We start from the raw sequence: 15,991 nt of genomic DNA on the forward strand, positions 1-15,991 counted from the left end.
AAAAACAATTTCTTGTTGTATATTCAAGGTAAACTGAATATCCCATGTTATTGTTCAAGAATTTAAACTTTTACAGAAGTTGTATCCCCCTGCCAAACCATCCAACAATCTAAGTATCGTCTCCATATATCCAAATCCTCCAAAAAGATGTTAGAATCATATATAAATTGTTCTTCAAAAAATCCCATAAATAGATCAGCATATATGGGAGCAAAAATGCTCCCATAGCTGTTCCTCTTACCTGCCAATATGCTTGACCTTCAAAATAAAAAATGTTTAGTCGACACATTCAGTCAATTCAATCAGAAAGTTGTTAAATCCCCTAGTATATACCTGTACATAAACTTTTGAATATGGGTTTAAACTTTGTTTAAACATCTTTTGTATCCGAACACATACTTGCCAATGAGCTTAATGATTTTTGTAGACTTGATTAATCTTGATATTTTTTTGCAGATTCTGGTAACTCTCAAAGATCCACTGGGTTCCAGTCTGGCAGATCTGAGTTTCAGCCCCCTATGGACAAACACGTAGCTATATTTAAGGAATGTGTGATGAAGGATTTACATTTTAATAGCGGCTTTCAGCCCATTAGACAATTTATCATTACAAGAACAAGCATTACGAGAGCTTAGTTCCAATCGGAATATAGTCATTGCTCCAGCGGATAAAGGGGGAGGGATTGTAGTCATGGATTGGGAAATGTATCAAACGGAAGCCTTTAAACAATTATCGGATGCCCGGCTCTATATACAGATGGTTGACCCTACACCGAATTTTTAACACATTGATTCTTTTTTGGATCTGGCCACTGAACAAGGCATTAGACAAATATCTGCAAACTCAAAGTTGCCGATCCCATTCCTCAGTATTTGTACCTACTTCCAAAAATTTACAAACATCCTACCTGTCCACCTGGTAGACCTATTGTTTCTGGGAGGGGTTCCCTCACGGAACCTTTATCAGCATTTCTCACGTATTACTTAAAGCCAATATTATCTATGGTCAGATCCAGGTTACAAGATACCAAATTTCTAAATATCATTGAGGATACACAACTTGAAGCTGATTGGTGGTTATGCACTCTGGATGTGACCTCTATATAATAGCATTCCACATGATTCTGGTTTATCTGCCATAGCATACTGGCTGGAGCATACAAGGGGATTTAACAACTTTAACTGAATTGACAGAATACGTGTTGAGTAAAAACATTTTATATTTTGAAGGTCAAGCATATTGGCAGGTAAGAGGAACAGCTATGGGAGCATCTTTTGCTCCCATATATGCTGATCTATTTATAGGATTTTTTGAAGAACAATTTATATAGGATTTTAACAAAAACATCTTTTTGGCAGATTTAGATATATGGAGACTATACTTAGATGACTGTTGGATGGTGTGGCGGGGGGATACAACTTCTGTACAAGAGTTTGTTAAATTCTTGAACATATGGGATATTCAGTTTACCTTGACTATACAATAAATTGTTTATTTGGATGCGATTGTATCTAGACAGGGGGACCACACGTTGGCCACTCGGGTACACAGTTTCCTCAATACAACACACTTTTGCATGCATCCAGTAATCACCCCCGCCACATCAACATTCCCAAATCTCAATTTTTACGTACAAAACGTATTTGTTCTCAGAAAACCCATTTAGAATGTGAACAGGATTTGAGCGATAGACTCATAAGCAGAGGATACAACAGATGTCGAATTACACAAACCATTAACCAGGTCAAAGACATGCCTAGATCACAACTTTTACAATATAAACACTCAAGCTGGATCAAAGACATCAACACCACAACCCATTAGGTTTGTCACCACCTATGGCAGCAATACATCCGCATTTAGAGAGAGATAGTTAACCATTGGGATATTCTGCGTGCCCACGAACACTTAAACGACACTGCCAAATAGATGCTCCTTTTCCTATCACAGGAGTAGGACTATCAACTTATTTTACACATTATAAAAAGATATAATCCTCCTACACCTATCCAGACTACCCTATTTGGTGACCCTTTGATAGGCTGTGTTCCATGTGGCCACTGCAGTGCATGCAGACACATTTAAGACCAAAGAATTTACTAGCTGCAACACTCCAAAGGTTATCAGAAAAAATTTTGGCAATTGTAGTACGGACTGGGTTACCTATTTGGCAACCTGCACATGTCTGTCCTATGTGGGACAAACTTCCAGATCACTGAGACATCGGATTAGTGAACATCTTAGTGCTATCAGAACCCAAAAATCACAAATGTACTATATAAACATTCCATGGTTCACAAAACTGTGAAATTCAAATTCACCATTGAGAAAATTGCAATGCATAGAAATATAAAAGCAGGCTGGCATGACAGACTTAAGGAATCTACATGGATCACCAGGTTAGGAGCTCAATTCAAACCTGGTTTGAACGAAATTTGCTAGTCATATGGAGTCTGCTAAATGTTATATATGTAATTTTCATGTTAAATGAACTTGATTTTGTGATGTTTTACACTATATATGTTCAATTTACATCTATTTTCAATCATAATTTTGCTTGGTACATATTCCAATTTTTGAACATGCATATAGTTTTTGTATACGTATATACCTTTAAATGCTTGGCTATATAAGATATCAGGATGTGTCATCTAGATTCTTATTCATGCACTGAGGAAGGCTTGATACATTGCCGAAACCGGTTTGCAGTATTGATTATGGTATATAATTGCCACAAATAAACTCAGGCACTCTTCTTCCTTGTGCTAGATCATTTTTGTATTGTTAGATTTCTGGAGATCCGTGCACTTGAGTCCACCCTGCGTGATATTTGACTTTCAGCAAGACCTTGGAGAGTGGCAGCAGAGAGGGAAAGGTATAGACTGAGGTTTTTCCAGCTGAATAGAGCATCCACTTTCCATGCTTGTGATTTCTTGTGCAGAATTTGTTCAACTGATAGATCTATTTGCCTCTCCCCAAAACTATGTCTGGGCTCCATTTTCATGTTAACATGCTGAAGATTTATGGATCCAGTTTACATTTGTGCGGGTCCATAAGATTTCTGCTTAGGTAGTCTACCAGAGTATTTTGCTTTCCTGCCAGGAACTGAGCTTGAAGATGTATTTGGTAAGTCAAGGCTGTGTTCCACAAGGCCATGGCTAGTCTGCAAAGGGGGAGTGGGTACCCCCCTGCTTATGTACCACAACTGTGGTGTCAGAGTATCAGTAGTTGTCCTGGATGAAAAAAGCCCTTGAAGGCTGTCAGAGCATTCTGTACAGCTAGCATTTCTTTGATGGATATGTAGATGCATTTGGTTTGTGCTCCATTTGCCCTGAATGCATCTCCCTGCCAGATGGGCCCCCCAAGCATAGTCTGATGCATCTGTAGTTAGGGTTTGGGTAGCAGGGGGTACAATGAATGACAGACAGTCCCTTGTTTTGGTGACATGCCTCTGCCCAAAGAAACTCCTGTTGCAGACAGGAAATGAGGAATCCTAGTTTCCAGGCTGTGACAATTTACTCCATAAGCTTTTTAGGTACCACTGAAGTTTCCTCGTATGCAGTCTCACATATGGAATTAGTAGAATGCAGGATGCCATGAACCCCAAAGCCTGCAGAATTGGTCTTGCAGATAGCTGGGTTTTTGCCACTACATGTCAACTGAATTTGTCTGGCGTGAGGTAAGCCATCTAGGCAGCTGTATTCAAGCTTGCACCCAGGAATGTATTTGAGGGTACCAGTTCTTTTCGTTTATGTTGTACCCTAGGCATGCTAGAAGGGTTTTTACAAATGTCAGAGTTGAAGTGCCCTTGTCCTCTGCCTGAATGAGAATAGTCCAGATATAGATAAATTTGAAGGTTTGTCTGCAAAATGCAATTACTGGTGCCAAGCACTTTGTAAAGACCCTGGGCGCAGTAGATAAGCCAAAGGGCAGTGCAGAGAATTGGTAATGCAAAAAGCCTGCTTTGAAGTGGAGATATTCAGGTATGCCTCAAGTCTAGAGTTACCAACCAGACATTCTTGCCTAGCACAGGCAGTAGCTGTTGTAAAGTCAGCATTTTGAAATTTTGGAATGTCCAGGAATGTAGTCCAGAATTGGACACCATGTTTTGTCTTTTCTGGGTACCAGGAAAAATCTTGAATAAAATCCTTGTCCATTTCTGGCACTGGCTGAATAGCCCCCATATCCATGAGGAACATGGCTTGCTTCTGCGCCTCTGCCAACTGGTTTGGTGGCAGATCGGCCATCCATTTGGAATTGGCAACATGTGGAAATTAAATCTGTACCCCTGGGATACTATGTTTAATACCCACTTGTCCTGGGTAATCAAATGCCAATTTTGAGCATGAAGCACTAGTTTTCCCCCTAAGGGGGCTGCCAAAAGTTAAGTGCTTGGAGATGGTAGAGGGAAGTCAAACGTTTTACTGTAGGGTTGTGCTTTACCACTTCCTGATTTTGAGGTGGAAGCACCCCATTACTTTGACCTGTAAGATCCTGTGATTGAAACCGGGAGCCTTTGGAGCATCTGGGTTTGGCGTGAGCAGCTCTGTTGGACACAGGAAAGGACCAATTCTTAGGCCAGTGTCTGCTGAACCTGGGTAGTTGCACTTGCAAGAAATTTTACTGTTTGCATAGATTTAGCTTTGTCTTCCATTTTCTTTAGAACCTCTTCTGCCTTATTACCAGACTGTCCTGCTGTAAAGGGGCATCCAACAATTTAGCTTTAACATGATCAGGCAGATTTTGCTCGAGCCAGGCATGACTTTAGCCCAGATCCAGTTAAGGAGGCCCTGAAAGAGGCCTCCAAGGAATCAAAACCACATTGCAAATTATGCTTTCCAACCTGTTCTGCTGAATGCAATAAACCAACTATTTTCCACACAATCAGAAATCATTCTGTTTAAGCCCATACCATGCTGTTGATTTTAAGCATATGAAACTGGCAGTTTAAAGCCCTGATTGTCAAGGTTGCAGACTTATAAGCCTTCTTTCCACATCTATCCAGCACCCTGGAGTCTATCAGGAGTAGGACTTTTGGCTGTAGAAGCCTCAAAACCCTTGAGACCCAGAGAAATATAGTTTCAGGGTCAGCAGCAGGATTTTTGAAAATAAATTTGTGGGAGTCAGGAACCCTGTAATATCGGTCAGGCTTACTAGGAGCTGGAGGCAGGGAATCTGGAGCCATGCTCGATTCAGAGAACACATCAGCAATTTCTAATACAGGAGGTATTGCCAAAGGCCTATGCTGAGGAAGAAAATCTCTAAGCTTCTTCTGGATTGAGAAGTCCTGATTCTCCCATTGAAAATGTTCCCTTAAAGTATGCAAAGTCTCTCCAAAAAGAGATCCTCAGGAGAAGCAACAGAAGGGATTGATTCCTCTGAATCAGAGTCCTCAAAGTGGAATAAAAAAATTCCTGATCAGAAGAGGAATCAGAAGAAATGGAAACCTGATGTGAAGATTCATAATCAGTGCCTTGCCTAGGCCTCTTAGCAGGGGGGGGTGGAACTGGGACCCCCTGCTCAAGGTAATCAAATTCTCAGCCATTTTGATTATTTTTTAGGCACAGGGGCCTGAGCATGGGGCTCATGCGTTGGTTTAGATACAGAAGTAGATTCTGGCCTCGTTTTTGATTGAGTCTGTTTAATATACAAATGTTGAGGCCTGAAAACACCCTCAGAAGCTGGTGCCTGCTCAGCAGCTCTGCACCCATCCAAGGGAGAAACATCCGTGTTCAATACTTGCAGAACCTCGTGGCATACTGAACTCCGAATGGGTCTCAGTAGAGGCCTGCAACTCAAAAGTAGTAGGCATCAGGGGCTGCGAAAACACCTCACCAAGTACTGGCGAACCGGTGACTGGCTTAGGAGAAGCTTTGTTGGTTTTGGACCTCAGTCAGTCTTTGTCCTTGCGTTTTTTCTGAATTCCAGTAGTCTGATTGCCAAGTCATTTCAGGATAGTTGAATCTTGAACCAAAATATTTAGAAGCAAAAACACACTTAATCGTGCGTTGGTTAAATTTAGCTCAAAACCGACAAGACACGTTGTGATCAGGGCCTAGGCAAGGAATATAGTACAAATGAAAATCCTTGAGGTATTTGCTTCCCACAAGTAATGCAATTATTAACTTTTACTGACATCGGTAAGGAGCAAGAAATTTTTCTCCAGCAGGGTACTTGGCTTTAGTTTGAAGACTTTGGTTCTGAAACTTTCAAAGGAAAATTTAGGAGTCAGCTGACCGGCACTTGCTAACTGCTTCAGGCACAGTGCGGCAAGACAGATTAAAATTGCATCAGCTGCATGTTTTATACCCCTAATGACCTGACGTCATGTAAGAGGAGACTGCAACAGACGCAGGACCAGAGATTTTGTTATTCAGGCTGACTGAGGGCAACCTGCCAGCTGATTACCCAAATGCTATAACTGCAACAGTGAAACACTAAACATCTAGAGGGGTAGTCAGAGGGGAAGCAGGCACAGAAGGCCCATAGGTCATGACATTAAAGCTTTGAGAGAAAGCTTGCCAGTCAAACTTTCTGGAGGACAGGTTTTTGTCTTTTCCTTTTTAAGGAAGAGGCCTGGAGGGCCTGGTCTCAAACTGTTGTGAAGCAGTGGAAGGACCTGTCCGGATGTCCACTGGGAGCAGCTGTTTCCACTCATCGATGCCCATCTGCAAACCTTCCACAGACATGCTTTCAGCCCTAGGTTCTACAGCCTCCCTACAGTACCCACTATACCAAACTCTGCTAATTGCACACATTCCTCTGGGTGAATGTCTGCCACAGGGGGAACCTGGGGTGGAAGTTTAGCATTAGGTTTAGGCCTGGAAACACTGGCCTTTGGTGGCTCAGTCTGACCAGACAGCCCTTCCATTACCAGAGCCAGACATTTACAATACTGTTTTTTTAAGTGAATGCTTAAGACATACAGACTGCTGCAGAGAGTCTTGGAACAAAGGCTTGACAAATCATGCAGGTTTTGTGGTAGTGGTTGGGCCCTAAACAGAAAAGGCATGAGTTCATATGCATTCTATGGGGATTCTGAAGTCCACACCTACAGTTTTCCTTGATGACATCAACATAAGCTGGCATGTAATATTCCAAAGGAAAAACTGCCCCAATAGGGTACTTAAATACAAAAATCTGACTGCAGAGACTGCAGGAACAGCTGACATTTGGCTGGGGTCAGAAATTACAAGGAAAGGTATGTGCAGACATCACTTATGGGCCACGCACCCTACTGCCAAAGTCAGACATCCCACATCCCTTGCAGTGACTAAAGCTTTTGTATACTGGCCAGATGTTCAGGTTGCTATACAGAGTACAATCCAAAGGTTGTGAATACTGCAACATGGGAAAAGGACATCTGGTTTTCCTGCAACTGGACACAAGCCATCTTAATTCACTGAACACAAATAACCAAATAAGAAGTTTACTTCATGCTCAGTTACCTGGCACGTCAAAGTACTCACTTACACAACTTTGAGCATGGTCTGCACATAGTCCATAAGGGAGTTTTGAAAGAAACTGCTTTTATCCATTTGTATACAGTTTGCCTTAATGCTAAAATACAGCTGTTATTAGAACTCCCGGCAATGAAATATACTCCTGCAATCTCCATTACCAGCAATGCTTAAAGGCAAGCTAACATCAGATTCAGTTAGGATGTAAACAATTACAGAAACAGGCTACAGTTTAAAAGTTAAAAAGTTAAACTCACCATAACGTTCCTGTTCATCTCTCCTTCATTTTTAACTGGTTGGGTTCAGAACTGATCCTCTGTTCTGACTCAGCCTTGTACAAAAGCTCAGAGCCTTCTACTAGCTTGTGGCTGAAAACCCTATCCTATTCATGCTCTAGGAAAGCTCCCCCAGATCTTGTTTGCCAATATAAAAAAGCTACTGAAGTATGGAATACCGTACAGAACAATCAAAGTCAAAGAACATTAATTTCATCTGCTCAGTCCTCCAGAAGCAAAACGCTGGAGGAAGGAGGGTGGGATGCAAGAATTAAGGCAAGATGGACACATGGAACGTTACGGTGAATACTTAACTTCAAGTGATTTTGTCCTAGCTCGCCTTAATTCTGAACTAGTTGGGGAAAGTCCCTAACACCATCTTTCTTTGGTGGCTTAAGGGAGAATATTCTTTATAACCGTGGACTAGAGGCCCTGTTCCTGGAGGCCAAATCCTTTTTGTAATGAGTGAAAGGTACGAGGCCTTGGCCATGTTGCTGCAGCACAAATGGTGTCAGTCTCACCTGAAAGGAAGAGGTTGCTATGACTCTTGTAGAATGACTTACTTATGGCAGAGTTTACTTGCCAATCTTAAAACAAAGGTAATACAGCCAGTGATTTCAAAAGACTAACCAAGAGCATCTTTCTTACAGTATGAAAATTATACAAACTGGTCAGATTTTCTGAAGTCCTTTGTCCTATGCAAGTAGAAACAATTGTCTATGTACATCTAGTAGCTTCTGGAGGACTGAGCAGATAAAATTAATGTTCTCTGACCTTTATTGTTCTATACGGTATTCCATGGTTTAGTAGCATATATTCTGCCTTGCCAAAATGGTAGTTCTATGGATGGATTCTAATTAGATTAGCATGCTTTGGGTAGAAAAGATGTTTGTTCGTAGGGATACTCTGGAAAAGCTTGCAAGGGGGTTTAGAATGTTTGCAGCTCTGAAACTCTTCTTGCTTTAGTAATGGGCATCAAAAGAATAGTTTCCAAGTCATACTTGAGATCGCAGCATGATGCAGTTCAAATGGGGGAAGAATCAAATGGGATAAGAATTTAGGTCCCATGGTGCTGGAGGGGCTTCTATGGGTAGTCTTAAAATGGTGCCTTTATAAACGCCTTGCAAAGTCTGTGGGACATAACATTCAGGCCCAATTCACCTAGATGGAAATTGTATATCACTAACTGAACTCTTAATAGCTGCAGCTGTGCCTTTATTAAACTGATCAAGAATGGAAGCTAATGGGGCAGAGAATGGGTCAACGCAATTATTCAAGGCCCAAGAATATCTTTTCCATTTGTTCATATACAACTTTGTGGAAGCCTTGAGACTAGATCAGGATATGCTTCACTGATGGTGAAAGGTTAGGGAGCATGGCTACGTTTGGAATCAGAGCAGCCAAGCTGTCAATTTAAGGGTACGCAGGGAGGGGTGGAGCATCCCTGATGCGCGAGTCAGGTCTGGAACTGGGTAGTGAATGACTTTTCTAGAAAAGTTATATTTTTACAGTTGCCTGTTCCATTTGACTGGGTGCAACATCCAGGATGTTTATGTCTGGAATGGGGAAAAAATGGTATGGAGTATCCTCTGGATATGATGCTTTGTACCCACTTGTCTTACTTTTAGCCAGGCTTCTGGTAGAAAGATAAGCAATCCCCGACTGCCTCCAGAGATGGACAGGCAGACCTTTCAGAAGTGCTGAAAGGGCTCATCAAGGAAGGATTCCATGTTGCACTGATTTTTCAGACCCCATGTGCCACTTGGCCGGCATCTTCCATTACTACTTCCCCTCTGCCCCTGGGGGAGGAATCACCATGCACATGCTGGAAAGCGCTGGGATTTTCAGAACCACATTTTTCCTCCCATTTGGATAAGGTCTAGAAGGTTCACGCCTGGTTAGTGTCTGACTTTTGGCCCAAACAGGGACAAACTGTTTTAAGGGGCATTTTTAAAAGGTTCTGCAAAGTCACAAGTGCATCCAGGAATGTCTCCTTAAGGAAATTTCTGAACCTACTGCCCTACTCACTCCATCCACTGCATAGGAGTCTCATGGAGTTCACTGAATTTAAGGTAGAGAGCTGAGAAACCTTTCGACTCTCCTTCAGCTACTGAACCTTAGAGAGCATCTCCTAGCTCAAGTCTGGTACAGTGGGTGAGAATTCAGCGAGCCAAGTGCAAAAGCCACTGACGTGCACTTTCCATCTGTCCATCGTACGAGAATCCTTGTTCAGTAGATGTGCAAGACACCTCTGAAAGTTATATTGGTGGCTGCTGCCACTACCATAGTATCAGACTCCTTTTGTTAGAAAACTTGTCTGCAGGAGATGTGATAAATTAGTTTGGCCTCCAAGGAACAGGCTCAGTCTGGAAACTTCCATGCCTTTCAAACTACGTGGATCAGTTTGTCAAAAGGAATAATCACCCAAGTGGCAGAAGGCCAATACCCAAAAGCCTTCAGGTATACAGACTCCTTGGAAGGGTTGGACATCCAGCCACCTCAATTTCCATGATTTCCACTAAGGAGACCTCTTCAAATGGTAACCGTAGGGACCCTTCCTACTTTGACATGCTGGACTCCTATGAGTCAAAATACTTCCTCTTACATAGTCTGTTCTAAGAGACTTCAGAAAGGTATTCTGTAGAAGTTTCGGAAGACAGATTCACCCAATGGGGCATCCTGAGGCTTGGGGTCTCCATGTCTGTGGATGCAGTGGTGCAGACACTGGTATCTTTGGGGGAAGAATATCTAGACCAAAGAGTGGACCTGTCTGTAGACAGCACTCACCTCTAATGCCTCCCACCCCCACCCCTGAGCAAAGGAACTCCCAGATCTTAACAACCAGAGGGCATCCCCAGAACCAAATGGGGTGGCTCAGAGACTGAGCCGAGCTCACCCACACCAAAGAGCCAAAAGTTTGGATCAGACAACTGTTGGATCAAACTCTTCTCCCCAGATCAGACCAGAGTGTCAGCTTAGACTCTGTTCAGAATCTGAGGTAGTCCAAGCAATAGATCTGAAAATACTGAGATAGGTCTCTGCTCTGACTGTTCCACTACAATCAGTTCTGAACATTCTGGCTCTGAGGTCAAAGAACCAAATCAGAAATGGATGGTGAAAAGGTAGATTTGGTCAGTTCCCCAGCCCTCTGGGTTGGATCAGAATTTGGTGAGCGCTGGTGTCCTTCACATCCGCACCATTCGATCCACATCGGAGGCACTCATGGATGATCAAGAGGGAGCAGGAGATCTAGAGGACTGCAATAAAGGAGATTGCAAGGTGGGAGATAGCAGTTGCAATTCTGGGGACAGTCTCTGCAAATGAGTTTCCATCAGCACTCACAGGAGCCAAGGTAACAGGCTTCTCAGGCCAGACAGCCTTTGGGTCCAGAGCTGAAATTTTAGATAGACTCCAACTGAGCACTCGGAGGACCTTTCCCTCAGTCTTAGATGGGGATTTGGCCAATTTTGGAGTACTCTGACCTATTTCAGCAAAAAGTCTTCAACAAGCCTCTCAATGAGTTTATTCTTTCCAGTAAAACTGTGGCTAAAGGAGTGACAGATGGCACAGGACTCCTGCATGTGAACTGCTCTGAGAGTACACAAATTCAGCAATATCTTTATTACACTTCATACATTTTTAACTCAGAGGGGTTTAGTTTCCTTAGGAAACTTAGACATGATAGTAAACAAAGCAGCCAATAACTACAGAAAATAGGTATATATACACACATTGTATACATATGTATACACACATTAGCACTAGGCTTTTTACAAGGAACATGGCAGAAACTCAGGAAACCGCCCTCTAATTTTAATGGGCAAATACAGTTCTCCAATTTAAATGACTCTGCCTAAAGTTGATACAGAAAAATGTTAAAGAAAAGCCCTCTAAAACAGGTTTTAAAGCTGGGATAGGGAAAAAGGCCTTGCGAGAAAAACGATGGCCAAACAGCAATAGCTCAGAAGAAAAACAGAAGCACACCCAATTCAAATATTAACTGAGGTCATGTGAATAAGCTATCAAGTTTGACACAAGGTACACAAAAAAATTCTACTTGGTCACAGCAAGCAGGAAGAGCACCTGATCTTTAGCGGCAAATGAGATCAGAGGAACTTTCCTAAAGCATGATGGGATAGGGTTTTCAGCCACAAGCTAGAAGGCCTGTAGCTTTTGTACAAGGCTGAGTCAGAACAGAGTATCGATTCTGAACCTAAGCAGTTAAATGCAAGACGGGATATCCCATCTAAAGTTGTACCATAGTGAGATGGGAAAGGACATAGTCAAAGATTAAGCACTACATACTTGCAGAATGGAAAGTCAATTACTAACCTGCTGCACATACTGTGCTTTTCTAAAGAACCGCTATTAAAACACTTCAAGTGAAAGCGACTAAATGCAGTGTTATTTATATTCTGGATGCAGTTGCCCTCCAGGTCACAAAGTACTCAATAAATGAGGCGAATGCTTCACATTCAGATGTAAAACTGAAGTCTTATAACTTGATTCTTAACTGCCATGACTAATTTGTATACTTTAAACTGCAGATTTTTGAAGATTGTAGATTAAATGTTTTGCAACCAAGAGCTTTTCTCACCAGGCCTATGCTGAAAATGGGCATCTTTCCCATTAACTGTCAAAAATGGAAAAATACCAAATAAGGAAACACTTACATGTTGTACCAGCTACTGCCTTCTCAGAACCTTCCAACAGTTCCCAAAGGTACAACGAAATATCTTCCATTTGGTCTTCAAGGCTAGAAAAAGTTGCATGTTGATACACAAAATGTAAATTTTCATGTAACAAAGTCTAATTTCACTATAAAAAGCAATTACATTCTTGTAACTTTGTGAAAACTTTTCACCAACTTATGTGCAAGTACAGTAGCACAAGTAAACTTACCTCAACAGCATATATTAGAATTAACTGCTGCAGTAGCCTTGACTACAAGTTGCATCCTGCCAAGGATACAACGGCCAGCCACACTGCAAAGCTTCAGGGCACTTCCCACAGACTGATCAGGCAGCTCAAGATGAGCCAACAGGGCAACAAGCCTTTCAGAGCTTTCCTGCCAACAGGGAGGGAGATGGCCCTGCAACAGCAATACAGAAAACAATGTAGCATAACCACCACCAAGAAACAAAGGGGATGGAAGGAGCAGCTAGTGATCATTCCCATCTATGTTAAATTCACTTAACGTTTACAATATTCACCACATTAAATCACTGCTCCACATACCTCTCAACCTGGAATCAAAAATCTGGAAAAGGCCCATGAAAAATAGGTACAAATCTATATGCTGATCATCTAATTTGCATCTATAATTACATAACCCACCCTCTCCGATGGAATTGTGGGATGCCAACTTTGAACTGCAAACTGAACAGACTACCAAAATATGGCACCAGAGTCCCCCTGCAGCCATTCCAATGTCCCATTACCTGGCTATTTCACCCCATTTACCATAAACACTGTGTATACTGCTTTACTCCTACAATGATTTGGATTTTTTCACTTTTACGGAACAATGCACAAATTCTAACAGACATCTGGGAAACAAAGCAATACTGTCTCAATGAAAATAGACTTTGCATTAAAACTTCTCTGCCCTTGAAACTCACTGAAACCCACACCACATCTAAAGAAAATGCATCTGGCCAGTGGTGGATAATTACCTTTGGGCTGTTTTCAAATCATTAGGCCCTTGCACACAACATACACAAGTTTTATTTGATGCACCTTCCGACCTTTATTAAATTATATTCCTTGTGACCATGTATAATACACTTGTTTGAGCACATTTTAAATTTAAAATGTTCCAGTAGGCTGTACTCTAGGCAACAAAACAATGCATGAATTAATGACAGAACTGCCCAATTCAGAACATTTCCATCATAAAAGTCTGCTTCCATACCCAAACTAAATAGAATGACAGTAGTGTAAAGCCATAGGCATCTTGCACAGCTTCTCACTTTCAATTTTTTTTTTTGGGGGGGGGCTTAAGGTCAAAAACCAGGGGCACATTTTAAACGTTACTTGTACAATTTTATAAAGTTGCTAAAATAAAATGCTGTTACCACCATGCATTTCACTAGCAAATCTTGAACCCAGGACCCTACGTACTACAGTCAGAGCAAAATACCACTATGCCAAATCAGCAGCTTCCTGAAAATAGGAAGACAACCTTAATGGAAATCATTTAGTGAATTCATTTCTCAGAGTTCTCAACCTCTTAGCATAAAAAACCTGGGCAAAGCTCACAAGTGGTGGCAGCTAGGGACTTTAGGCTCTTTTTACCCTGTACCCAAGGTACATGGTTTGAGTCAGAGTACCTCTAGCCACCAGGTGTATTAATTGAGGGGCATTTACACAGATTTCCTTACTTGAAGTATTCATTCCTTCCAATTGCAGCATTACAGCTCACATTTGGAGTCTTCATTCTGTTGATAAAGATCCTGTAACAGCAGCCAACAATTAATTCCCGCTCACATTGTGTCAGATAAAGATCGCGTAATAGCAACAGTTTGTTGCAGTTTCTGCTTGCATTTGAGCAGCCAGGCCAGCCAGAAATGTGTGAGCTCCTTGAACTCAATTCCAACAGGCTAGTAGCCCTGACGGAGCTGACATCGCACATGTAATGATATCAGCTCCAACAGCTCAAGTTAAAAACAAAGGAAAAAATCGGAAATTAAGGGGTGCCACTCAGGAATCTTAACACCACTTCATTTGAACCCCAAAATTTGGTAAACAGAATTCAGCACGGTTGGGAAGTATGCTACTCCAGTACCTTTGGCTATACGGGAGATATTTCCTTATCTTACAAAATTTGGGAGCCATAGGAGAGCGTGTGCTTCTTCCAAAGCCTGATGCAGAACTAAAGCAATCAAGCTAATACTTTGATGTTCAAAATACAAAGTTGCAGCTTCTAGAATACTTAGAATCTAATTCTTCCCAAAAAGGAATAGATTAAGCTAAGGTCCTTGTAAAGCGAGTCTTAACCCTGCCTAGAAGAGAAGTTATGTACTCACCATAACGATGTATGTAGTCCATCTCTCTTACATTACCTGTGGGTTCGGAACTGAACCTCAGCTCTGACTCTGCCATACTCTAGCTCCAAGTCTTCAACTGGCTTGTGGCTAAGAGGTAATCACATCATACACGTCTATTCCCCAGATCTTGTTTGCTTCAAGCGCACACACTAAACCACCGCAACAGAAAATACTGACCTACAGACTATACCTCCAGGTCCTCCAGAAGGGGGTAGGAGGGAGGATTAGTAAGAATGTAAGGCAAGATGGACTACATACATCGAACATTATAAGTACATAACTTATTGATGTTATGTAGTCCAATCTCACCTTCATTCTTACCCATTAGACATCCCTAGCACCTTGATCTTGGGTGGCTCAGTGAAAAACACTCTAGCACTGTGGAACCAAAGGAAGATCTGCCTCTAGAGACCAGATCTAATTTGTAGTGACTAAGTATGAGGCGAAGCCCATGTCGCTACAGCACAAATCACCCATAGACATCTTAGACTGAAACAGTTGAGGTAGAAACAGATTGTGTAGAATTAGCCTTCACTTTAAAGGGTAATTCTTTGCCATTGGAAGCATAAATGAGATGCAATCAGAGATCCAGCAAGACAAGGTTACCTTAGAAACAGGAACCCCAAGTCTAGTGTCTGAAAACGAGAAACATTTTATCTGATTCCCTGAAAACTTTTGTCCTATGTAAACAGAAATGCAACTGTATTAACATCTACATGATAAAAATTCTGCCTTGGAGAATTCAGGAAAAAACAGGCAACTCATTGATATTGACAACAGAGGCAACCTTTGGAACAAAGGAAGGACTGGTTCTTAATGAGACAATATCTTTGTGAAACACCAAATAAGGTAGCGTAAATTGTTAATGCTTGGAGTTCAGAAACCCGCCTAGCTGAAGTTATGGCTACCAAGAATACAGTCTTCTACGACAAGAATTTAATGTTACACGTAAGCTGCAGGTTCAAAGGGAGTTGAGGTGAGCTTCTGTAATACAAAATTGAGGTCCCATGGCATTATTGGATCAACGACAGGAAGGTTGGGGTAACAATGCCCCTTTCAGAAAAGCCCTAAAAAGCCTATGAGCCTTAAGGGTAGGCTCATTAGCAACGAGCAAGGTAGAAACCGCTGCCAGTTGCGCTTTAATGGCTGCTGCAGCTGACCCTTGACTGAAGGGTTGAGAAATTCTAATATTGCCAAAATAGGCACT

At 41.8% G+C, this 15,991-nt stretch overlaps 1 protein-coding gene across 1 annotated transcript in view; it reads right to left on the bottom strand.

Annotated features, from left to right (window-relative positions):
- The window catches only part of CAPRIN2 (caprin family member 2), a 1,868,571-nt gene that overhangs the window by 1,169,925 nt on the left and 682,655 nt on the right, over window positions 1-15,991 (bottom strand). The window contains exon 6 of the mRNA XM_044087251.1: window positions 12,409-12,491. Coding sequence (XP_043943186.1) covers window positions 12,409-12,491 — 83 coding nt within the window. The remainder of the gene's footprint in view (window positions 1-12,408; window positions 12,492-15,991) is intronic.

The sequence above is a fragment of the Protopterus annectens genome, chromosome 11.part0 (assembly GCF_019279795.1).
Source record: "Protopterus annectens isolate FY-2018-M chromosome 11.part0, PAN1.0, whole genome shotgun sequence".
Lineage (NCBI taxonomy): Eukaryota > Metazoa > Chordata > Ceratodontiformes > Protopteridae > Protopterus > Protopterus annectens.